The sequence below is a fragment of the Lissotriton helveticus genome, chromosome 1_1 (assembly GCF_964261635.1).
Source record: "Lissotriton helveticus chromosome 1_1, aLisHel1.1, whole genome shotgun sequence".
NCBI classification, from domain to species: Eukaryota; Metazoa; Chordata; class Amphibia; order Caudata; family Salamandridae; genus Lissotriton; species Lissotriton helveticus.
This window is the reverse complement of record NC_136057.1, coordinates 1,112,243,402-1,112,270,179: the sequence shown is the minus strand read 5'-3', so window position 1 is coordinate 1,112,270,179 and position 26,778 is coordinate 1,112,243,402. Positions and strand designations below refer to the sequence as shown.

Below are 26,778 nucleotides of genomic sequence, written 5' to 3'. Positions count from 1 at the left end.
AGGTATGCGGGTATTGGGAGAGAGTTGCCCGCATGTGTGTGGGCGGTGGAACATTTTCGAATTTATTTTTGGGGCAGCAATTGTGTTCTTAAAACAGATCATAAACCTTTAATACACATATTGTCAGTTGGTGGAGGCTGGAACTCCACGGCGAGAATTGCATGCCTGGCATCCAAATTGCGGGAGTACAATTTCTCTGTGGAGTATATTCCTGGAAAAAAAAATGTGACTGCAGATTTTTTGTCACGTTTTCCATGCGAAGATTGTAGGGACAAAGTAAACTTAGTTAAAGATGTTGATTTTGTGTTGAAAATTTCTGATGTGATTCCAGTCCAATATCAAGATATCACTGAGCTAAAGTGGAAAGAGTCCCAAGATGCAGATGATATTTATGTTCATCTCAAGAAATAGGTGCTGGATGGATGGCCTAGCAGCAAAAATAGTATTAGATCAGAGTTGTTACCATTTTTCCGTTGCTGATGAATTATTGTGTGAAGGTGATTTCCTGTTTAAATCTGGTAAATGTATTCCTCCTTTTGGTGTACGAGAGTTGATTTTGAAATTGGCACACAGGACACATCCCGGAATTTCTGCAATGAAACGTTTGATTGTATTTTTGGTGGCCAGGAATGGACAGATTTATAGATCGGACTGTCAGGGAATGCAATGAATGTTGTGATAGTGATAAAATGTTGAAGGTTCATGTTCCGCCACTCAGACCCTTTAAATGGCCTCAAGTTCCATGGAATAGGATTGCTTTTGATATCTCTGGTCCTTTTTCTATTTGTCCTGAAACCTCACCTTTTGCTCTTGTCATCATTGATTATCACTCGAAATGGCCTGAGGTTAAATTTGTTGCTAAGGCTACTACGAATGCTGTTATTAGTTTTTTTAGAGAGGTTTTTGCACGGGAGGGATGTCCTGCTACTTTAATTTCGGATAATGGAGTGCAATTGGTTTCTGCGAGATGGAGAATTTCTTGAAGACTTGTCAGATTAAACATATTTGCACATCTCTTTATGAACCTCACGAGAACGGACAGGTTGAGCGCTTTAATCGAGTGTTGAAGGGTTTTGTATCTGATGCAGTTAAGGAGAAAGGGGATTGGTTGAATGTCATTAGAGGAAGATTATGGACCTATCGGATCACTCCACACACTACTTCGGAGATTGGTCCTTTTAAACTACTTAGGGCAAGGGACCCAGCCTCAGATATTTGTCCGTGGTGGTTTAAGGAAAATTGTAAGAGCGTAGTGGGGAACAAAGTTGATCTCAGGAAATTGCTAATAGAGTTGTTTGTAAGCAGGACAAAGCCACTCCATTGTACAACAGCAGGTGGAAGACAAGAGAACATAATTTGGAAGTTGGTGATTGGGTCAGGATTCTGAAACCGTCTCTGGTTAGTAAGGGCATGAGTAAGTATGGTAGACCTATTCAGATAAAAAAAGTTTTCAGGAATACTGTTGTTACCCTGGATGGTAAGGTTTGGAATTCAAGGAAAATAGCTAAGTGTCCTATACAAAATACCAACCGACCCAAGGAAAGCTTAATGCATGATGCATGATAATAAGCTTGGTCATGAACCAAAATATGATTCTGTGGCATCAAGAATCAAAAACAATGTATGGGTCAGAAATAGGCCCATTTCTTTGCGCGATTTTGTATAACTCATTGTTTTAATTTCTTTCTTTGTGTTTATTTTTTAATAGGGGAGATGTGTTATATTCCTTTATCTAGTCTAAACATATTATGTACATGTACATTAGTGTTTTTCTTTAAGGCATGAGACTTGTATTGTTTCTGTATTGGTTCTTGATTCTAAACAGAGCTTTGCTAATGTAGTATTCTGTACTTGGAAGGCAGTTGTATCCTGCTGCTATCCTGACAGGAGCTATGCTGTGCTGTACTTCAATAAACTTCTTAAAAGCTTTTGGACCTAATTCTTACACACACCCTAGATCCTTCCTAACTATCCAACCCTCCTGGGGACTGGGTACCCTAGTGGGCCACATACAGGAGTCTGGGGAGCTGTGGGCAATGCGTGGGCCCTCTGCATCACCAATAGAAGGCTGCAGTAGGCCAGTGGTCTGCCGTCAATCTATCTGGTCTAGGACACTAAATCTATTACTCAGTGCAAACAATTCACATCTGGGGGAATTGTTGTTATTTCCCAACCAGGCAACTTGGGTTTCCTGAGTCTTAGAACCCCGAATGTCACGGCCACCCCAAGACGGTTGCCCTCTAGCCCTAGTTGGGGTGGGATAAAAATAAGTCAGGGGTAGTGATTGAATTTGCGTACCTGGGTGGCATGAGGCCCAATTAGAGATGTAATCCACCACCCTACTGTCCCTAAAATTAATAACTACGCAATCTCCCCTGATATTTTTCACCCTTGTCCCTACCCATTCAACGCATCACGCAAAGAGTATTTCACTTGATACGTGCAGTGGTAGTGGCCTGTTGTAATTGAGCCAAGGGGTAAATTTGTTTTTAAGGTCAGCATAGTCCTCTCTTTTACCCTGGTCCAAAGCAGGAACCCCAGAAAGAACTATTACATACGGGGCGGACTCAGGGGGGAGATCCAAACATTTCAGTACTGTAGCTGGACAGTCATTGCTTACATTCCTAGTAGGTAGAACTTGGGAATTTGATGCCCCTCTCACACCCAGGAATTCTACTCCTGTTGGGGTTGTTTACAATGCTCTCCCTAGGCTGGATGTTGAAAGGGATTGTGCAGGAAACAGCAGAGACGAACGTAGTTTCAGGTAAGCTTTATTCCAAAAGCACAACCTGGCATCCGACCACCTCGACAGTCCAGTGCAACTGAGACTGACCGAGTGCCATCCGCCTAACATTCTAAAGAACTCAGAATACACACACAGACATTCACGAGACCACACGAGACCCTCACAAGGCACACATCATAACACATCTTCTTCCCTAAAACAACAAAAAAAAACATAAAATGAATACACAACATAGTCATTAAGATCTAAGCACTCTACATTCAGAATCCTGTTGAAGATCTAGACTACCACCACTCCCTGCACCAACATTCAAACCCCGATCAGTGAACTGCCCAACACCAGAATCTGAAGAAAAACCAGCCTCCAACAAAACTCCAGAACAACCATCATCCTCAACCACTTGTTTGATCGAACCACCCTTTTGGTACAAAGCCACTCTCCTTAAATTCCACCTCTCACCACCATCCAAAATGACAAAGAACCTTCCCACATTGACCACTCGAAAAGGACCTCTGAATTTAGAGAAACCAGCTCTAACCCTACCCGACTTCACTTTAACCCAATCTCCAACTTCGATTTTGTCTCCTACAACATCAGGAACACTCTCACCCTCAGATGAAATCCAAATCTTAAGCCAACCAGGAACCAACCGTGAACCAGGAACACGTCCCCTTCATGACCTGACACGTAGATTTAGCTGTGACACAATGTACAGTGGTCCGATACGCCCACACCATATCCTGCACAATTTTATTGGGAGGTAAATCTTTAGCTAAAGCCAACTGAATAGTGCCTTTAACCATTCTATTTGTCCTTTCAACAATACCATTTCCCATGGGATTATACAAGGAGGTACACGAATGTTTAACACCCCACTTGTCAAAAAAACACTTCATCTCATTAGATGTTAATTGAGTTCCGTTGTCCGTCAAAATCATTTGAGGAACCCCTTCAAGCATAAAAAGATTTTCAAGGACTAGAATTGTTGACCTTGTAGTGATGTCTCTCATGAATTCCACACACAACCATCTGGAATGAACGTCCACAACCACCATGGCAAAACCCATATCTTCACCCAAATCAGAAAAAGGACCTATAAAGTCCAAACAAATATTGCACCAAGGTTTGCCTGGATCATTGATCTGTCCCATAACACTCTGACTGCCAATCTTCAGTCTTTTTTCACTCTCTTTGCAAGCACCACAAGCTTGTACCCAACCTTTAACCTGCTCGTCCATGCCAGGCCACCAAAAGTCTTGTTTGATCCTTCTAGTTGTCAAACCTTGGCCCAAATGGCCCTCATGCGCAAGATTGAAAATGTGTAATCTGAGACCAGAAGGTGGTACAAAACGATCACCCCTCATGATAACATTTGAACAAGACAAAGATAATTCATCCAGAATCTTCCAAAAAGGCCTGATAGAGACCGGGACTGAACTTTCACGTCAAGCCCCATTCTTTATCAAAACAATGAGACCCTGCAAAGTGGAATCTTTCTCCATTTCTGACACCCACTGGACCTTGGAGAAACCCCCCAACGAACCCCCACAAACATCACCAACAGAAGCAACCGCTTCCTCATTATGCAAATCCTCCAACAAATTTTCATCAACACACTCCCAATCAACAGCTAAACGGGACAAGCAATCCGCTTGAACGTTACGCCAACCATGAATAAAGACCACCTCGTAAAGAAACTCCTGTAACCTGGCTGCGAATCTGGCTAAACGTGCAGAACCCTTCCCTGCACCACCAGCTGATAAAATGTTCACGAAAGGTTTGTGGTCAGTACGTATGACAAATTTTACACCCCACAAATACACCCTAAAGTGTTCCACACCCCATGCTGCAGCGAGAGCCTCACGCTCAATCACTGAATAGTTTCTCTCAGCCAGAGTTAACGTCCTAGATGCAAAAGCAATAGTTTTTTCGGTGCCTGCCTGTAACTGAGAAAATACCACTCCAACACCAGTAAGACTAGCATCCACTGTTATGAATGATTTACAAGAGGGATTAAAAGGAGATAGAATCCCTGCATTACAAATCTCATTTTTGATGCGACAGAAAGAATCAGCTTGTTGCTGCTCCCACGTAAATCTAGCACCCTTCCGTAACAAAACCCTTAAAGGTTCCGAAATATCCGCAAACCTTGGAACAAATGTTGAATAGTATTCTACTAGTCCTAAAAAGGACCTGAGTTGATCCTTGTCTGTAGGCCGCGGAGCATTTTCAATAGCCATCAATACATTTTTCTTTGGAGAAACTCCACCGCTAGAAATCGTGTAACCCAAAAACTCAATTTCCTCAACCAGGAAGGTGCACTTGCTTTTGTTGACAGTCAAACCAGTATTTTCCAATCTGGATAAAACTTGACGTAAAATGGTGTTGTGTTCCCTTACAGACTCCCCTGAGACCAAAATGTCGTCTTGAAAATACACTACACCCACCAACCCCTCAAACATGTTGGACATCATGTGATGAAATACACTCGCAGCCGAGGCCAAGCCAAACGGCATGCGAGTAAATTGAAATGTGCCTTCAGTTGTAATAAATGCCGTAAGTGGTTTAGAATCAGGATGTAACCTGATCTGGTGGTAGGCACTTCTGAGGTCAATTTTAGAAAAGTACCTACCACCCCCCACTAAATGCAAAAGTTCACTAATATTAGGTAGAGGGAAGGTGTCAACAATTTTATCCCTATTGAGTGATCTCGAATCGATGCAAAATCTAAGGCGGCCATCCGATTTGAGCGTCAAAACCACCGGCGAAATCCAAGGGGAAACCTCCACAGGTTCTATTACCTTGTTGTCAAGTAGATCATGATGCAAATCTTTCAAACCTTGCCTGACTGACAAAGGCACTTTCCTAAGTTTATTCTGCACTGGTGTAGCATCGGGTTTCAAGACAATTTTGTGGACGTAATTCTTGACACAACCCAACCTGTCTGCAAATACACCATTAGCATCATTCAAGACATCACCAATTGACATGTCGTCATCCACAACCATAACACAATTGGGAGACCTCGGATTAATTATAATGTGTAAGTCAAATTGGTGCATCCAACCTAGAATTGGTGGACCATCTTTGGCAATATACACTTTCCCTCCTACACTCCTGGAGCCAAAGGTAATAACCCCAAACATATAGCCCAAAATATCAATAATCTGACCCTGATATCCTACTGGACTGATGTCCTTTTCGGAAAGGAGCACCCCTTTCCAAAGTCTGGTGAATAAGGACTCTGGGATGATAGTGAAAAGAGAACCTGAATCCACCATCAAAAACACTTTTTGCCCGCAGACAGTGAATTCCACAGAGGGACGTGTTACTCTCCGAGTATTAATGTCACAAACATCACCAACAAAATCATAACTCTCATGTTGTATAACCAATACTCTATTGGAACTCTGAGAAATGTCAGGAGAATGTAAGACTTTGACTTTAGATTTGCTCTTTTCAGCATTATCACCTTGCTTGCACATCCTTGAATAATGCCCTTTTTTCCCACATTTCCTACAAATCTGTTTGATTGCATAACACTTTTTGAAATCCCCCAAATGAAACTGACTGCCATAACGCCAACACTCTTTCCCCTTAGGTTTAGAAGAAAAATTCACAGTGGAATTACCTTTGTGTACACGTTTTGAAACCACACTTACATCGGAATTATCCTCTGAAGAGGAAAAATCAACATTACCAATCTGCGAAGAAGAACTTAAAGAGTTTCTATCACGCCGCTCAAGTTCTTTGATACATTTCTGGGATTCCTCTATCACTTTAGCCATATCTATGGCATCTTTTATAGAAGGGTCTTTAGCCGCACAAAGTCTCTCTTGGATCTTCCTATGGCGACATTGAACAATGAGCTGGTCACGAATAAGTTTGTCAGTCATAATACCAAAACGACACTTAATAGATAATTCACGTAACCTAGAGACAAACTCATCTATGGTTTCGTGTTCAGCTTGTGGTTGTGTATAGAATCTATATCTTAAAGGTTGTGCATACATGCTAGTAGATGCATCCCTGTGTTGAGGCATTCCATTGGGTTATCAAAAAAACTCCCAAACGATATTCATTGAATGTAGTAAAGTTTATGTAGGTTTTTCAAAGAGATTAGATATTTTTCAGCATATCATATATCCGACGTGCGGATCATGAAGTTATCAATTATTATACAAATTTCTTAAACTCCAATGCATTTCGGGCATGAACGGCCCTTTTTCAAGGAGTACTAAAAAAATGAAGAAGATATAGGCAATCACTGTAAAATGTAATGAGCTGACTCAAAAAACAATACGCAACTTGTGTTTCAAAAACTGCATGCAAACGCGTGAATTTTTAGTGAAAAAAAATCACCATTAAAGACTTACTGAAATAAGTGTAAAGTAGAGGAAAGTAAAGAGCACCAACGGTCACCTGGGTGTGTGGTGCGAGTTTTAATGGTAAGAAGATTAAATAAATGAATTAAAGAATTAAAGTCACCAAGACCAAGTTCAAAATATACCAAGATGAGTGGGAGGGTTAACGATAGTGTAAGAGCTACTTACAGCTCCTCGGTATTGCCAAAAATCGATGCAACTAAAAAGAAAAAGAATGATGTTGTGAGGTCCTGTATAAGAAAAGATCTCTTTGTGTTTTGTGAAGTTGCAAAGTTAGTCATAAGTGACTTACTGGAATAGGTTAGTCGGCGTGTTCGTGCTCCGGGTTCTGTGGAGGCAGCATACTGCGTCCTACGTAAACTGAGTGTGTGCCGGAATAAAGGTGAAGTGATAGGTGCAGGCAATCACGTGACGTTAATAGAAAAAGATGACGGACTGTGGGAGCGGCCATCTTAGAAGGATAATAAGTACGAGTGAGTGTCAATGAGAAACAAGGACGTGTGTCATAGAATGTCAAATAAAGTTATATCAAGAATCAAGTGAAAAAAATTCATCACCGGAATACTAACCTAAAGAGTGTTGGTAAGGGTAACAATAAAACAATGCGTGCATACTCTTTACAAATTATTAATATAAATAAACAAGCCACGGCAAAGCAACTGTATTAGAGTACCACTAAACGTGGTTAAATATCCTGATAATAATTTTAACCAAAAAATCACAGGTAACAATTAAATTCTGTTCTGTCGTTTAGCCCAAAGGGCTTCATTGATTGTAGGCGATACATCCATGACATCTCTCGTTGCAATAAGAATTTGCGATTGTCTCTGCCCTCTATTTTGTGAATCGTTTCAAGTATCATAAATTTTAATTGTGCAACAGTATGTTTGTTTTCATTGAAGTGAACAGCAACAAAAGATTTCACATTTCCAGTTCTTATGTTGGATTTGTGTTCATTTATGCGTACTTTGATTTTTCTCTCCGTTTTCCCCACATAGATTTTACCACAGGGACATTTTAGTGCATAAATAAGGTTAGAAGAATCACACGTAGCGTTAACTCTTAACTTGATGTTATTTCCCTTCATGGGGTGGGTGATGGTATTCCCTTTAGAAATATTGTTGCAGTTATTGCTGTTCATGCAAGGGCGTGAGCCTTTGTATACAATGGTATTGATGGGTTGTTTGTCGAGGATTTCATTGATATTATTGCTTCGGGTGTAAGCAAATATCGGAGGATCTTTGAACATACCTTTAAAGTCTGGTTCTAATTCCAAGATTGGCCAGTGTTTTAAAATGATTTTTTTGTACACGGTACTCATGGTTGAACATTTGGAAACTAGTACCATTCTGGTGTCTTTTGGTTTCACTGTTTTTTTAAGAGCCTCTTGTCTGTTGATCTCTTGAACTCTTGTTTTAGCCATCTCTAGTATGGGTTTTGGGTATCCTCTTTCTAAGAATCGCTTACTCATTTCGTTCATTCGTTGTTCAACCAACTGCTCATCAGATACAATACGTTTGGCTCGCAGCATTTGTGAGAATGGCAAGCGTCTTTTGAGTGAACCCTGGTGAAAACTGGAGTAATGAAGGGTGTTATTACGATCCGTAGGTTTACGGTACAGGTCAGTTGTAAATCCCTCTGGTGTTCGGGTAATGGCTACATCCCAAAAATTGATAGATTCTTCGCTCATTTGCCACGTGAGTTGGATTCTTTCGTTTTTAGAGTTCAGGTCAATGAGTGCATTTTGCAAGTTATCTTTCGAGTCTTTCCACAGGATGAATAGATCATCTATATATCTAATAAATAACTTGATTTTGCTGTTCCAATTCTCATTGCCATAGATGTGTGTGTCTTCATATTCTTTCACATATATATTCGCATACATGGGTGCCGCGCAGTTTCCCATTAACATTCCTGATAGTTGAAGGTACCAAGTTTTTTCATGCTCAAAATAACTGTGGTAAAGTGTGTATATCATGAGTTCCATCAAAAATTGTTGCATCTGGGGATCAATATCACTGTTGAGAATAACCTTTTCAATCGCTTCAATACCGCTCCCGTGCGGAATAGAGGTATATAGTGCACTGACATCAGCAGTGCATAACACTATTTGTTCATCCGGCTGGATGGAGACTTCTGATAGTTTTTGCAAAAAGTCAGTTGTGTCCTTCACGTAACTTTTCATTTTGGTGACTAAAGGTTGAAGGTGTCTATCCAAGAATTTCCCCACGGGTTCGTGTAGAGATCCTTTTGTAGACAGTATCGGTCTGAATGGCGGGTTTTCAATGTTTTTGTGAATTTTTGGTGTCATGCGTATTGACGGACTTTTGGGATATTCTTGAAGTAAGAATTTTTTGGTTCGATCATCGATGATTCTTGATTCATGGGCTTTAGTAACAATAGATTGAAGTATTTCTTTAAACTCAGTGGTGGGGTTGGCTTGTAGTTTCATATAAGTGTTTGCATCTGCAATATGTTTAGTTACTTTGCTGTTGTACATACTTGTATTTACAATGACTAAGGCACCACCTTTGTCTGCTTTCAAGCATTTGATGTTCTGGTTGTTGGCAATCTTTTTTAAAGTATCATGGTCCTTTTGTGTGATGTTTTTAGTAACTTTCTTTTTAAAGTTGATTTGTGTGAGATCACGTTTGACTAGATTTTCAAATAGATCAATACATTTGTGGCTGCACGGTGCTTGATATGTGCTGTGTGGGCGTAACCCCAAAAGTTGATCTGGTTTAGCTTCTGTGGTTGGACTTAGAATATTGTCAAAAAAATGACGTAGTCTTAATTTTCGTGTGAATTTAAACGTACTGACTTCCAGTTCCAACAAGTTGGTTTGTGTTGTGGGGATGAAAGATGTACCTTTTTCAAGCAGTTTCATTTCATGTGGCATCAGTTTAGCATCAGAAATGTTAATCACTAGGTGTTCTTTTTGGGTTTGTTGTCCTTCTTCAAAATTGTACTTCGCGTGTTGGGATGTCCCTTTTCTTTTTCTTTTGCCTTTGCCCCGCCTGGGTCTTCTCTTTCGTCCTGACCCGATTCTAAAAAATGTACCGAAGTGGATGGATCTTGTCTAGAAGAGGAGGAGGTTTCAGTGGATTCAGTTGTGTCTTGTAGTTGATTTTGCTGATTTTGTCTACTGGTAACAGAAGTGGGAGTATTGGTTATTCTAAAAGGACGTGTTGAAGAATCACTACCGGAGGATGATGTGTCGGTTTGGTTATTGACTGTAAGGTTTGTTTTTTCGTCTTTGGGCATACACTTCGGCCCACGTGTATACTTCGTCCAGTTTATAATCCAGGGTGTCTCCTCTATATTTCCTGATTTTCCGTTCGTTAATCTCCTTGGTATGTTTGTCTAGTTGTGTCTTAATGTCTTCTAGATATTTTGACCAATCCTCAGGTGTTGTGGAATCCTCAAGTTCTCTCTCTATTTCTTTGATCTCCTTTTCTAGGTCTGTCAATATGTGTGACAATTCTTCCACAATAAGAAGTATCAGGTCGAGGCTGCATTTATTTAAGATTGCATTCCATTTCTCTTTAAAGGTTTTTGAATTCTTACATAGCGAAGGTTTCAAGGCTATCCGTAGTCCGTGTGGGATTCTGTAGGCTTTATGGTATTTCAGAAGTGTACTCGCATGAAGTTTTTGGTTAATTTGGCGTTTAGATAAATATTAAAGTTGTCTAATGCATAATTTTTAACTGTGCATCTTCCAACATATAGTTTTGTAGAATCTATATCTTGCCATCACTAAATTAACTTCCTTGGCAAATCTTATCTCAAGCCTTCTAAGGGCTTCTTTAAAAACATCATCCATCGGTTGACCATTTGGACCCATTGCTACAGGTAAATACTTGAAAATACGTTGGCTCTCATTGCCTAAGGTGCTAAGTAATAATGCCTTCTTCCTCTCAGGATGAAAATTATTCCCATTCAGAGCCACTATGTAATTTTCTAACATCTCAACCCAATCTTCCCAATCAATAACAGGAGTACCAGGAAGAGATAAAAACATAGGAGGCGTGACGACGTTGGTATTCATTTCTTACAAGATAGAAACAATGGTAAATAGATATGTGATAGAATAAACAGTGTGAAAATATCAGTATCTGCACAAAACAAAACAAAGGTGTGCAAATCACCGTGTAAATACGTGTCAGTGAAAATTTCAAAATCTGCACAAAAACAAAATCAAGGTGTGCAAATCACCGTAGAGATAGAGAAAACAAAAGTAGACCAGGTGTGCAAATCATCGTATAAAATTTGCACAAAACTTGAGGAGACCAAATGTAGGTGTGCAAATCACAGTAATCAAAAAAAATTGAAGAATAAAATGCACAAACGAAATTTTGTTCAAAGTCTATTTTGTAAAATAAATTTAAAATAGTCAAAATAACCAGAAGCAAACACCACGGCGTTACAGCTGCTCCACTGTCTTATCGCTCAAGATACAGTACCTGATATCGGCAAACAACTCCGGGAAAATCAGCCAAGCATCACGGAGCAATCTGGAACTCGTGTGAGAAAACAGCTGATCTGAAACAAGATGGAGGCACGTCGCTGACGCAAGACGTCACGCACGCATGCCAAGGCTTTTAGATCACAGAAAATGGCTGCGTGTAGCGCTGCGTTTCAAGATAAGACGTGCGTTCCAGTGACGTATCAACGATGACGTGATGGAGGCAAAGACAGCCGTTGGTCACGCTTGCGACCAATTGAAAGAGGAAAACAGCGGAAATGCTGAAATTAACAGCAAAAAGTACCTCTACGAGTCCCGGGAATCAGAAAGACGTGAAGACCTCACCGAACATCCAAACAAACGAAGAGGGATGTCAAGGATCACCAGGCTGTGCTTGACCTCGATGGAAAAAGAACATCAAATTGCATCAGAGGTTCACAATATCAGCACAAGCATCGTCGCCAAAAATGTTGAGAGGGATTGTGCAGGAAACAGCAGAGACAAACGTAGTTTCAGGTAAGCTTTATTCCAAAAGCACAACCTGGCATCCGACCACCTCGACAGTCCAGTGCAACTGTCACTGACCGAGTGCCGTCAGCCTAACATTCTAAAGAACTCAGAATACACACACAGACATTCACGAGACCACACGAGACCCTCACGAGACCACACATCATAACACTGGACCACCTGACCCAGTGACGGGATGCTTTGTGGGGTCGGGCCATCTAAATTATTTACTTGCAGGACAGGAGGGTTACAGGAAGCATTAACACTCCCGGGGGGCATTGCTATAATGACATTAGCATCTGTGGTTTGAACACCCCCCCCCCTCCCCTATAGCGGCTGGATACAGGCGTTCCATGCGTAACAGTCTGTTCTCAATAGCATTGAGTCTTTCATGGAGGGGGCGGCAAGTCTGGTTTCTACTTGGGCCTGGTGTTGACCCTCGTTGCCTGCCCCCCTTGGAGATGTACCAGGTTGGTCTTGCCGATTTGGCGATGGTACATGCGCCAAGCATCCCAGAGATGACCGCTCATCAAAGTTGGGGTCCAGGGATAGCCTATTTTCCGTAATATCAATTTGATGGGTCAGCATGGATGATGCCCTGATAAGGAATTGGTCCAGCGTTCCTATAAACGACCCCCCTGGAGTCGACTTTCTTCCCTTTCCCACATTTAAGGTCGACATTATGAGAATTTAATACGACAAAGGCTACTTAAAATACACAGGGTAGATCTAGCACTATGGAGCCCCCTCTACGGGAGATATCACAGTGTCTTAGGACTAACCTTGACCGGTGCCGTAGAATGCAGGCAAAAGAGGGTGGCCCCGTCCCGTCCTCGCTTGTCCTCGAACGGGCTCAAACGGGCCCGCCCATGGCCCGGGCTGCGCCCAGCGCGCGTCCGCTCGCGTCCCCCGGGACTAAAATGAGAGGTTGATTAAATCCACCTGGGGGCAGGGGCGTGGCGGTGGGGCGTCTCTCTGCCCCGCTGTCTTGTGGGGAGCGTGGTTCTCCCTTGTTCGTGTGCCCCTCTGCTGCTGCCGGTATGTAGGTTGCTTCTACGAGCGTTTCCCGCTGAGCGGGAAACGCGAGAGGTTCTTATCACCTGGGGGCAGGGGTGTGGTGGTTGTGCGACTCTCTGCCCCGCTGTCTTGTGCGGAGCGTGTTTCTCCCTTGTTCGTGTGCCCCATCTGCTGCTGCCGGTATGTAGTTTGCTTCTACGAGCGTTTCCCGCGGAGTGGGAAACGCGAGAGGTTCTTATCACCTGGGGGCAGGGGCGTGGCAGTGGGGCATCTCTCTGCCCCGCTGTCTTGTGGGAAGCGTGGTTCTCCCTTGTTTGTGTACCCCTTTGCTGCTGCCGGTATGTAGGTTGCTTCTACGAGTGTTTCCCGCGGAGCGGGAAGCGCAAGAGGTTCTTATCACCTGGGGGTAGGGGCGTGGCGGTGGTGCGACTCTCTGCCCCGCTGTCTTGTGGGGAGCGTGATTCTCCCTTGTTCGTGTGCCCTTCTGCTACTGCCGGTATGTAGGTTGCTTCTACGAGCGTTTCCCACAGAGTGGGAAACGCGAGAGGTTCTTATCACCTGGGGGCAGGGGCGTGGCGGTGGGGCGTCTCTCTGCCCCGCTGTCTTGTGGGAAGCGTGGTTCTCCCTTGTTTGTGCACCCCATTGCTGCTTCCGGTATGTAGGTTGCTTCTACGAGTGTTTCCCGCGGAGCGGGAAGCGCGAGAGGTTCTTATCACCTGGGGGCAGGGGCGTGGCGGTGGGGCGTCTCTCTGCCCCGCTGTCTTGTGGGGAGCGTGGCTCTCCCTTGTTCGTGTGCCCCTCTGCTGCTGCCGGTATGTAGGTTGCTTCTACGAGCGTTTCCCGTGGAGCGGGAAACGCGAGAGGTTCTTATCACCTGGGGGCAGGGGCGTGGCGGTGGGGCGTCTCTCTGCCCCGCTGTCTTGTGGGGAGCGTGGCTCTCCCTTGTTCGTGTGCCCCTCTGCTGCTGGCGGTATGTAGGTTGCTTCTACGAGCGTTTCCCGCAGAACGGGAAACGCAAGAGGTTCTTATCACCTGGGGGCAGGGGCGTGGCGGTGGGGCGTCTCTCTGCCCCGCTTTCTTGTGGGGAGCATGGTTCTCCCTTGTTCTTGTGCCCCTCTGCTGCTGCCAGTATGTAGGTTGCTTCTACGAGCGTATTGCAGCCTTTGCCTATTTCCCCTTCCTGCTCAATGCGAAATAACTCAACCAATCCCTCTTTCACTCTTCTCCTATCATGTGGAGAATCATGAAGCCTCGCCTTGTTCCACACTTCTCAGTGTCCCTGACAGAAGACAAGAGCACAACATGTGAAACTTCAGGTTCACTTCAGGCTGTTCTTAAGTTAATATGTTGATTGTAATAATTAATTGTATGCGAGTAGCAAAAGAGTACTGCAGCCTCCCCTCAGTGTCTAGAATTTCTTCCAGAATACTTAAATCTATGTACTTATAAAATGCATCAGTCTTAACTCCACCGCCTTTAAGTTATTTTAGACGATTGCTGTGCAAGAGTGCCCTAAAAGTCTTCAGTCTTGATAGACATTAGCCTAAAAATTCTTACAGGGATATGCATACAATTATTAGGTATTTTTATTTATTGTCGGATTATAGAAGTGTCTTATGCATCTATTGACATATACAATTAACTACTGTGGGATGACCAAAGTATTGTACTGAGAAATGGCAACATATCCCCTTAGAAGTCAGTAGTAGTTATGTTATGTTATGTTATAGTTTTGTTGAAGCGCACAGCTGTCCCAGTCAAGGGGCGTCCCGGCGCTAACCATTCATTGTACAGGAGACTGATAGTGTGGTAAACATTGTCTGTAACCTCATTTACGGTTAAGTTATTTCCCCCAAATTGAGGTTCCAAACCGTACAACCTATTGGAAGCAATAGCGGAGATCATACATTCTATGTTGCTAGATGATGTGTTTTTAATCTTGATGGATATCTCACTTCAACCTCACATTATCCTACCCCGAAGCCATCCTAAGTGATAGCCAAGATTTCTCTCATAGTGACACATGGGTGTACTCAATTCTCCTCATAGCTGAGAAAAGTGCGCCCAAACATTCTGGAGTCACACAAAGATAAGCATAATGAGAGGGAGCATTGCTTGTTGTAATTAGTTTCTTGGTCATCTTTCTTCGAGTCCCCGTTGAGGGGTAGACATGTCTCCAGGTACAGAATGTCCATTTCTTTGGACACATTGTGCTAGTTGGGCTGAATCCATGCAGATATGTGTCAACAGAAATGTTCCCTGACTTAGAGTTGTACTCCAAAGAGTGATTCATTTTTGAAAATGTAATTGCGACTACCCGAGATATCTATGGGGAAGCCCGAGTGGTTGGTACTCTTCACTGTCTTTGCCAGCATTTCCAAATGCTATTTCAGGTCACCTACTTTGTAAATATGGTCTGGACCTACATATTTGATATATCTTTTATAATATATTGCATATGTTGCTGATGAGTTGTACTGATTTGTGGTACCACAAATAAGTACTGGTGCTAAGCACCGACAAACTCCGGCACTAACTAAGCACTGGCTCCAACTTACATTTCCAGTCTTTGGCCAAGGTTTTCGCTACAATGCACAATGCGGTTTAGTGCCAATCTTCAGGGGCCTGCTCTGGTGGGAAAATATTTTGTATCCACTCTTCAAAGACAAAGGAAACAGGAAATGAAGAAGTCACAAACGGAATTGTTCTTGTTTCTATGTTTTCCATCTTGCAATTTTTCATACAAAAAAGAATTTCGCAATTATTTCAGGGTAACTTTAATGGCAGGTGCACTGAAGGTGACAGTAAACTATCTTGTGTCCACACATGTTCTGGTGTGTGCAATCTTTTTTTTTATTATATTTTTTATTTTTCCAATTTAAAGTTACATAACTGCATGTCATGGCAAATTATCAGAAAGCAATACATTATAGCTCTTGCAAACACAAATAAAGAGCATCATTAAGCCTATATCACATAATTTCATAGCCCATAACAAACGGGCAGAATATATCCAAAAGAAGCAGAAGAAGACCAGGTATCTTCTTGTCCAAAACAATTACAGAAATCAAAAACAAAGGGGAAAAGAAAAGAAAAGGAAGAAGGAAGTATTCTGCTAGAGACCCCTAAACAAAAAGGGTACAAGCGAAAAACGCCCCGTAGGGAGGAAACCGTTCATTGCTAGTCTCTAAATTGATATCTAATCCTGATTACTATATCCAACCTGCTATAGGAACCCAGATATTTTGCCCCCACTTCCGTCTCCTTCGTCCTTTTTGCCAATACACTGAGGATTTGACATTATATATAGCCAGTATACTGGACTGGCAGTTAAAAGAGGTAGGAGGTTCAGGGCTTATCAATTGGGAGGTAATGCATAATCGTACAATAGCCATTGCAATAAACAAAAATCCAATCACCGATCTAGATTTCGCGTTTCCCCCCATATTCCCCTCAATGCCCAAGATTACCAAATTGGGGGTGATTGTTATCGGAGTCCCTAAAACTAAATTAAAAAAAAGATTCAATATCCTGCAAGAATTTCGCTAAGCTAGGGCAAGAATAGAACATATGGATAGTATCAGCTGCCTGCAGCCCACAACTATTACATGTATCACCCCGCGTTCCTCCTCACTTAGCTATCTTTGCAGGAGTATAATGAAGGTCAAAACCGACATGAAATGTTGACTCCTAAGACTTCCAGTGATTAAAATCTGGTTGGATAATTCAAGTGAGTCCTCAATATTTATTCCCACCTTCCCAAGCGTTCTGTCCCATTTGATATTCTGGACAGATGTATCATCGGGAAGAGCTTCCAATGGATTTTGATAAATCTTCCCTATACGAGATTTAGTTCGTATTATCTCCACTAATCGTATCTTTCCGAAATTTAAAACTGCCCTTTGCGTGTTCCTCCCCAGACAACTCAGGATCTGCAAATACTTAAAGAAGTCCTGTTTGCACAGGCCAAACCTCTCTTGTAAAAACAGGAATGAGGCAATTTGACCTTCATGACATAAATTGCCAAAGTATTGAAACACATTCTTCTCCATCTGAAGGTGGTTTGGTCTTGGTGTATACCCATTGATATTTGATATCTCCAGTCTATGCCGTATCTGCCTCCATACCAAGTAAGCCGCCTTGACTATTTTAAATCTAGTCTTTTTGTAGTAGCTGGGTTCTAAAATCTTAACCAAGCATTGCTTTGCCTTATCCCCGAGCCCTATTTCATATATAGTTGGTCTAACTGCCTCCAGGGTTTCAGCCTTAGCCCCCACTAAGAGTATCTCCATATGTTGCAGAATAGACGCACAGTAATACAGAAAAAAATTGCTAGCCCACCTCCCCAGAGTCTTGAAAGAGTCATCCATTTAGCCCCCCTCCTTGATCTATGATATCCCCAAAGAAATCTAAAACACATCATTTCTACCTTTGCTAAGCAAGTTACAGGAAATACAAAAGGAATAATCCTAAAAAGGTATGGGAATTTAGGAAAATGGTGTGTGCAATCATTATTACAAAACCAATTAACACAATTGCCAGGATCATACACACGAGTTAGAAAAAAAACATTAAGCGGCCACTTGGCTACAGGTCACTGGACTTAACCCCTTCGCTGCTCATGACGAGCTCAGCTCGTCATGCAGTACACTGGTCGTGTGCTCATGACGAGCTGAGCTCGTCATGAACAATGGGAAATCTGGAGTAACAGCACAGGAGGGGAAAATCCATAGCAGCCAAGGTGTTAATTTACTTGGGGGTTGGGGACGCAGGAGCCATTACCCCTCAGTGTAGCTACTAAGCTGCAAATACTATTCTTTATGACCAGTACCCTTAAAAAGAGACGAAATCGGGGCAAACCACTGGAAGCAGCTACTACACCATAATACATAATTTCGGTCATCAGCTATGACCTCAACAAAGAGATTGAGAGTGTAAGAGGGTGGCTAGTCCAGTGTAGCATTTCCCCAACCATAAACCATACCAGTTTTATAGTTGGAGGAGACACTCCCACGGCAAAGTAACTCCTGGAAGTGCAAAGCTGTAAAAGTGATATCAATCAGTCAATGTCTAAAACAGGCCAGAGGGAGCCCCAGACTATAGGGGCCGATTATGATGGCGGACGGACCTGAGTCCGTCCGCCACCATAGAGTAGGAGGGACCGTCCGCAGGGTCAGCGGTGGTCCCTCCGTGCAAATTAGGATGTGACCGCCACCCTGGCGGTCACATCCTGTATTTTTAACATTGCGGCGGGTGCTGCTTGAAGCAGCACCCGCCGCAATGTTAAAAATGTAAGTTGTGTATTTGCATGCACAAAGCGTCAGGCACCGCGCGGTGCCTGCCACTTTGTGCACGCAAATGCAGGGGGGTACAATAGGTACCCCACATGTGCACCCCCCATCCCCCTTTCACCCCTGGGGGCCCGCAACGGGCCCCCAAACCAAAAACCGTATGCCTTTGCACGGCGGAAATGCCGCCGTGTAAAGGCATGTTACTCCAACATCCTAATATGGCTGGCGGTGTCTGATAGACACCGCCAGCCATGTTAGTGCTTTTCCGCCGTGGACGGGAGGCGACCGCGGCGGAAAAGCTGCGGACTGAAAAACGATCCCCAGCCATCCTAATCTGGCGGGGGGTCTTTTTCAGTCCGCTGCGGTTTTCCCGCATCCTCCGGGCCGGCAGTGGCTTCCGCCGGACCGGAGGATGCGGGAAAACCGCCATCATAATCAGCCCCTAATTTAGGAGGGAACAATGGAAATACCATGAACCCCAGAACCATTTCATATAACTTTGACCGGTACTGAGCATAGATTCTAAGCAGAAAAGCTGCATGGAAACCAACAAACAAGATTGACTGTTTTTTCACCCTTCACTTATTTTTATGGCGCAGAAATAAAAAACACAAGCGGAAATATTTTTGCACTCATTTTTCCATGTGTACCTCTTGTGAACTAAGCTAGAGTTTCAGTCACATTTTCACATTTTTCACTTTAAGAAAATAAAACTTTTGTCGTGGCCACCCCTACATTTTGCTAGATTCTATCGCTGATTTATTGACTGCGCACAGGGATACTGCTAACAAGGTCCCAGTGCATGTGCTCTGACCCTTAAAACATGTTGAAACTGGCTACCCTTCTGTTTGGCATATTTAACTTACCTCCAACTCCCTAGTATATTGTACAAAAGTGCACCTAGGGCTTATAAGGTAAATGTCACTGGTGGAGTCCAACACATATTGCCACCACTAAAGTGACAATGCAAAGCATGTCTTAAGGCCTGCCCTTTCAGCCCCGGCATGTAGTTTAAAGCTGCCAATTCGACCTGGCAAAATAAACACAGGCCAAGCCTCCCTTATCAATACTTATAAGTCACTGTAAGGTGGATCATAAATGCCCTAGTATTTAACAAGTAGGGCATGTATAGTTTATACCGTGGCAGGGAAAAATCCCCAGTCACTGAGAAAGGGCTGGCTGGCTCTCATAGGAAAGCACTGGGTTGCCTTGTAACACCTTATAATGCGTGACTTCAGTTTGGGAGTAGCTAGATTCAAGGACTTATCTGAACAGTAATTTTAAATCCATCTTAATGGTAAAGTTGGGCATCCAGGCAGGCTGTGGGACCAATCCTTCTGGATCTGTCCGCAGCTATTGATACCATCTCTCCTCTCTTGCTTACTGAGAGACTTCAGGAATTGGGGTTTGAAGGTTCAGCACTGAAGTTGCACTACTCCTTTCTTAATGACAGATCACAGGCGGTGATTGCTAATCACTTTAAATCTGAAATCATCCCCACATTGTTCAATCTATGCGACTCCCCTCTGGTCAAACTGATATGCACATATGGTCTACAAGCCGTGTCGTATGGGGACTACACACAAATAATTGCATCCATCGCTAAAGACACAGAGGCCACTGCAGCTAACTTTAACAACTGCATTAAGGCAGTGGCAATCTGGATGGGCAAGAACTGTCTTAAACTTGGATGTATGTCATTTCAACGCATGCTTTTACCACGCATGCCTTTACAACGAGGGGATTACAACACAAGTCGTTACAAAGACTTGCGTTGGGGGGCGCTGGATAGTGGAATAGTTTAATTTTCTATTCCAACTCCTGTCCCCGTGGATAGTAGGGAAGGTGTTGGATAGAAAATTAAACTATTTCCTATCCAACAGCGCCCTCCAGCGAAAGTCGTTGTAACGACTTTCGTTGTAATGTCTGCGTTGTAATGGTAGTGCGGGGAAAAAGTTTAGTTTCGTTGTAAACAATGTTCCCCCTTAAACTTAACAGTTTCTGATCTTTGGAAGTAAACCGACCTTATGGGACCACAGCTGATTGCCGGAAGAGTTGGGTATGCTTTCCTCTCCCACTCTATCAGCAAATAATCCAGGACAAAGAATTGGGCCACAGTTGCGGCCTGCTTCTGGATTATCAGAATTCTGCGAAAATCTTTCCTTCCATCCCTTTATCAGCGCACACTCAATGTAGCCCTGGCGTTGTTCTCTCTTAAGGCTTGATTATTGCAACGTGCTTTACCTGGATATTAACAAGACAGCACACATGATAGTGCAATTGGTACAGAATGCAGCAGCGAGACTGACCTTAGACATCCCTGAATATTAGTCAGTCTCAGAAGGATTACTGAAATTCCACTGGCGATAAAAAAGCATACTTTGTCTACGTTTAAGGTGCTATGCATTTTTCACAAGACCCTTCACATCTCAGGTCCAGAAGGAATTAGAGCCATGTTTCAACAGTATACTCCCATTAGGAGACTTCATTTGGTGGACCCTTAACAGGGTCATGGCCCCCATATTTTAGAAAGCAAAATGGGGAGGCAGAGCCTTCTCTGTCCAGGCAGCAAAGCCCTGGAACTCTCTCCCCATCACCTGACCTCCCTTAAGATTCATATACTCTTCAGAAAGATATTGGAAGCCTGGCTCTTCACTCAATAATAAGGTTCAATATTCTACCTGGAACACTAAGCTAGTCCCCTTACTAGATTTCAGCATCATGACCATTCACAGCGCCTTGACATCCTTGGGCATTCGTGCACACTACAAGTCTTTTTAATTGAATTGAATTTCATTTAATATTTTACCATTTTGAGAATGACACTTTTAAGAAGGTTTCAGTTTTCTGCTTGAGGTAAATAGGCTTTTCAGTCAGTGTTCACTGCCAGGCAGGAGCTGAATGACTCCTAGATTAAGTGTCCAATGGCTTCCAGAACTGAGACAAAGGGAGAGCGGTTGACATTCCTCTGACAGGATGGCCATCTGTTCTGTGCCCAGGAACTTTAACTTCAAAGCACTCCTAGCTGTCACTGGTGGATGTAGATCACACTTAAGTCAGCCTCCCATTTGTCTTCATAGCCAAACTATCTCCAATCCCAGTGGGAGGGGGAATTGCACCAGAACTGGTTTGGAGTGACCACGAGGGATGGTTTGCCTATTATCATAGCCACGCCTCTGCATGGGCACAGAGAGCTCTGCACAGGGGACTAAACATTCTGCCATTTTGATTCTATTAAGAGAGGGCTACTGTGGAATAGTTTACAGTTAAACACACAAGAAGTGCTGCAAAAGTAGGTAAGGTCACCCCTGGGAACTTTTTAATCCATTAGTTAGCATGTGGCCAGGAATTTACTATCCGCTCAGGCTAGCACTGGGCATAAATGTAGCACCTCCAGTACACTGTTAAGAATACCTCTGTACCTGGGGAAGACAGAAGAAGGATTTTACCTGTTGTTGTGACCCATGAGGAGAACACTAAGAGTTGGACCTGCTCCCACATATACCCAGGACTCAGAGGTGGACTCCAAGAGTCAGTTGGCTAACCTCCTCTTAAGCTACAGGACACAAAAGCTGAAAGAAACCCACTTTCCTGAACCCTGCTGGTGGCTTCTGTTGGAGTGAGTCCTGATCCCCAAGGGCTGCGGTCCAGGAACCCTTTGCTGGTATTTAGAGTGTACTCCTGCTGCCCAAACTGTAAACTGGGACTTAGAAACGTTTTGCAACTTTTCCTCCGAAGACCCAGAGGGAGGCGGGACCATCTTCGAGCCAAAGTCATCAAAATTGTGCCATCTGTCATATCCAACTTGCTGGTGATCTGAATTCCAGAAAAGCTTCTAAATTTGAACGTAGAAGGAATCACTGAGAGCGTCACCGAGACAAAGCTGTAGGACTTCACTCGCTCGGAGCTTTCTGCCTGGGTCATCGACTGCACCAGACCCTGCTCTTCACCAACCTGCCGTCATTAAGCCCAACTTCAGACCTAGCCTTCAGCTTTCCCCACAAATGACCACCTTTTCTCTAAAAAACAAATCTCAAAGTCAGATGGTAACTCTTTAACCAGGACCTACTTGTGCCCCATATCTGACCCAAGCTCCATCACGGTTGGCTTCCTACCATACCCTTATTCCAGCCCAGCATGACCAGTTACTTTTGGTGCTATTTTTATCCAAAACTTAAAAAATGCACATCTCCAGTTCCCCATTGGATTTTTTGTCCTTTTGGTGTCTTTTGTTAATTGAAATATCCCCTACTTTTATAAACTGGTGTAGGATTTTAATTGTGTTGTGTTTTTGACTTTTGATAATTCTATATTCTTTACACATTTTCTTAAGTTAAGCCTGTCTGCTCTGTGTCATAGCCTCCAGGGGGTTGAGCTCAGGTTTAAATTACCGAAACCTTTACTGGACCTTCCAAGAATAATGCCATTATTCCTTGTGTTGGACTACCATCCACCCAACTAATAATCCACTTTCTCACATTTACCACCTTTAAACTCATGATTGGAAGGGCCACAAAGGCAGCAGGATCAAACACATATTAGTTTGTGATTCCCCTTTATAAGTGCAAAAGGCTATATACATTGGTGATCCCATTGCAAGCCTGTTAAAATACAATATGCCAGGGATAGGGATTTATCGAGTGCAATAATCAAAACCTATTACAAGTTCATCCCTTAGAACTGGGACACAACATCCGGATTTGGGTGTTTTGTTCATCAAAATCCACATCTCCTAGTATTTATATTTAGGCAGGTCTGAACTGCCACTATGTACCTAGGGAAAATTGTGGTGATGTGGACTTGATAGCACCCTTTAACTATTGGATACATTAAAGTTCACCCATTTAGGTCAGAATTATCCAGCTATTTTGAAATCAGGACCTTAGAATGGAAATTTGCATCTGTGAATTTTGCCGCCTGATTTAGCAAAAATGCGAAATGAGTAACTTTGGGCCAGCCAAAACACACAGTAGATTGGTTGGCAGTTGATGTATTAGTCTTCACTTCAGTTAACAATACAGTATCTGATTGTGAACTCCTCACACAATAGTGTTAACTGAAAAGGTTACTTTATTTTAATATTTTAATATGTCCAAATATTGCACCGACACGCTAGAAGAATCTTTACATAGCCATTTGCAGTAGAATCAATCACCAAAATAATCTTTTCTACATCTTCCACCCCGATACACTGATTTTCTAAATACACATGGGCGCATTGCCAGATTTTGCATACTGCTAGAAAATACAATCTCAAAGAAAAGGTACAATTTATGTTGTTTCATGGAATCTGCAGGTAACTAAGAACGGGTGAAGGTGAGTCTATATAATCTGCATTGATACTGACAATAGTGTGCTTTGTCTGAATTGATTAATTTCACACATTTATTTTTTCAGATACTATACACTGGGATCGTCATCTACGCACCAGCTCTCGCTCTTAATCAAGGTCAGACAAGACTTACATTGAATTAATTATCTTTACTGTTCATAACATTGCAAAGAAACAAATGAACCCAAAATAATGATAGCACATTGTAGCATATTCAGTTGTGCCAGCGTCTATACACAAGTTCCTATATTTCTGTACTGAAATCCCCTCCAAGCCAGAAGAGGGCAAATTACCACAGCTAAGCAGGGTCCTCTGACAATACCTAAGGGGCACAGTCACTACTCTAATAGGGTCAGATTTCCAATATCCTGTATCGTAGCAGGTATAGTTGACTACAAATATTAATTGGGCATATTTATTCAAACACAGCTCAATTTTCAATCAGGTGTACTGTAGGTATCCTCTTTTTGGTCCGGACAAATTGCCTAAAATCCAGTTGGGCCACAATGCATTAAACATATTGACCCTACTTCACATATTTTAAGGTGTCAAGGTTCATTGGCCCCTATGACAACGTTCATTTGTTTTTACTTTTTTCAAAGGGACCACTTTATTAAACCACCTTCCATGCCCCTTAAACATTTTAAAATCACTTACCACCCTACACTCATTATATATTCACTTGCACTCATTATTATGGATTCCAAAACAGAAGATCTCCAATAAAGAGCCCTCTCAAGGGGCCCGTTGGACATTGCATCGCCGGGCCAATGAAGAGCAGCCTAATGATGAAGCATGACACCTATTTGGGTATGTGACGGCAATCACTTTTGATCTCATGCATCCCATGATCCAGTTGATCAGCCCCTCTCCTGGTCCTGACCGCCAACTTCTTATTTCTCTTTCTTGGTTTCTCTGGAAGAACAGTATCCTTCTTTTTTTAACAGTGACATTTAAGGAGCGTGGGTGCTGGACCTAATGATCAGCTCCTAATCCCTCTCTTGGTTTATTGGCATTAACATGTATATATCCATATAAATGTACCAAGTTGAGTGCCTTATGGCCTTCTTCGAAACTATGAGAGTGATTAGTGGATTCAGGTCCAGTATCTCTCTATCCTAAGGGATGATCGTCTATCCCAGAGTCCCAATAAAATTCCCTATGTCCTTACAGCATCTGTATGTTTGTGTATATGTAGTGGCTTTCTGTGCCACTCTCAATCACTGTGTCACAGATTCTCTGCCCTAACTAGTGAGTATGTGCTTCTCTGTCCTACTGGTGATGTCTGTGTTTCTCTTTCTAAGTTGTCCTGTTTCAAATTCCTGTTGTCTTCTTTTGGAGTCGCACTTTGCTTGTGATTGATTGTCTCATTCTCCCTTTTCCATCTAGGATAGTCTCCATGTGCTGAGCTCTAGACCAGTTTTGTGTGTTTATGTCTAATTGTCTTGAGTTGTAATTATGTTGTGGATGTCAGTGTCACCCTATTCTTAGGCAGCAGACTGTTGTTTAAAGGTGGTATGAAATATATAGGTTTGCATCTATTTATGTATATATGTGGTATTTGTATAGCGCAAACCTAGCCAAAAAAGGAGCAGAGCACTATAACCTGCATTGTACATTTTCACCAAACCTTGTAAAATGAGACCACCCAACTGGAGGGTTTGAAAATGTCATTAATTGACACATGAGGAAATACTTTACTGGAGAATACTGCACTATAGATGATCTGGACAATCTGACTGGCTAGTCGCAATGTCATTTTTTGCTGCAGCAGACATTAAGGAACATTAAGTCAAGTCAAAAGTCAAGTCAAAAAGGCTTTATTTTGATAAAAGTTATCATAAAAGCTGCACAATAAAAACACACCAATTCATTTGATTACAATTTGATTAAAATACAGCGAGTTAATTACATTCAACTTTAAAAATCTGGGTTTTTCCATTGAAAAAGAACACATATTAAAAAGTTGTAGTTAGAAGAAAATTTAACATTTGATTTAAGCCTTTTACTTCTAATACACCAGGCCCACGATAAGAATTTTGAGAGGGTGCAAACATACAGTGGTCGTGAGTCTGACATTAAAATACGTAATGCCTCAACATGATGCCTGGTCCCCAGCAAGCGGCACAGTTGCTTAAGCCATTTTCTTCTTGGTCGGGCATACTCCTGACACTCAAACATAAAGTGTGCCACTGACTCCTGTTTAGTGGGCACGAGGGGCAAAACTCTGTGGTCTGAGCTGGCGTTTTCCACCGTGATGTAAAGGTATGCAGAGGAAGAGTTCCAGTTCTAAATTTAAAGTAAAGGGACCTATCAAGTGGTTTCTCAATAATGTCTAAATAGAGTTCCCGAATTGGTAGGTCCTTAAATCTCAGGAAGTCCTCCGTCAATCTGCCCAATGTACGATTTGTACTCCTTTTAGTAAAAATCCAGTTCCAGTACAAACTCTTGAGTGTTGCTTTTGGTGGGGGTGCCTTGTTTATCCAGGCTTCGCTTAAGCCCAAGTCACACAAGAGGGATTTCATGTCTCTTAGCCATTTAATTCTGTGCCATCCTGGTAGTGACATAATCTCAGAGAGACCTTTCGCATAGTTGGCGAGCTCCGGAACTCGCCACAAGCGGGCCCATAGGAGTAGGGGCCGGAACTTTGCTAGGTCTTCAATGGGTCGACAACCTAAATCAAGCATTAGTGGGGTCATGGGAATTCCTTGGGGAAGTGACATAATTGCCCTGCAGAACTTCCTCTCGGATCTTGACAGTTTGTTTATGTTGCAGTGACTATGTCAAAACAAAGAGAGGAGTATCCCCTATGAAGTTAAAGGACAGACGTATCTGGAGGGCAGGTTTTTTTGGCAAGAAGGAGACTATTCATCCTTTTGTTTAAAACCCCTCACTCACCAACCTAGTGGTGACATGCTTCATCATCGGGGTCCACCCTGGCGTCCTAGCGACACCAGGGTGTGCTGCGACACCTGTACTACAGTGGAGCGGGTTGTGACTGTGGGTGTGAAAAAATTAAATGTTAAAAATTG

At 42.7% G+C, this 26,778-nt stretch overlaps 1 protein-coding gene across 1 annotated transcript in view; it reads left to right on the top strand.

Annotated features, from left to right (window-relative positions):
- The window catches only part of LOC144821569 (sodium-coupled monocarboxylate transporter 1-like), a 307,024-nt gene that overhangs the window by 80,813 nt on the left and 199,433 nt on the right, over positions 1 to 26,778 (top strand). The window contains exon 3 of the mRNA XM_078678765.1: positions 23,812 to 23,863. Coding sequence (XP_078534891.1) covers positions 23,812 to 23,863 — 52 coding nt within the window. The remainder of the gene's footprint in view (positions 1 to 23,811; positions 23,864 to 26,778) is intronic.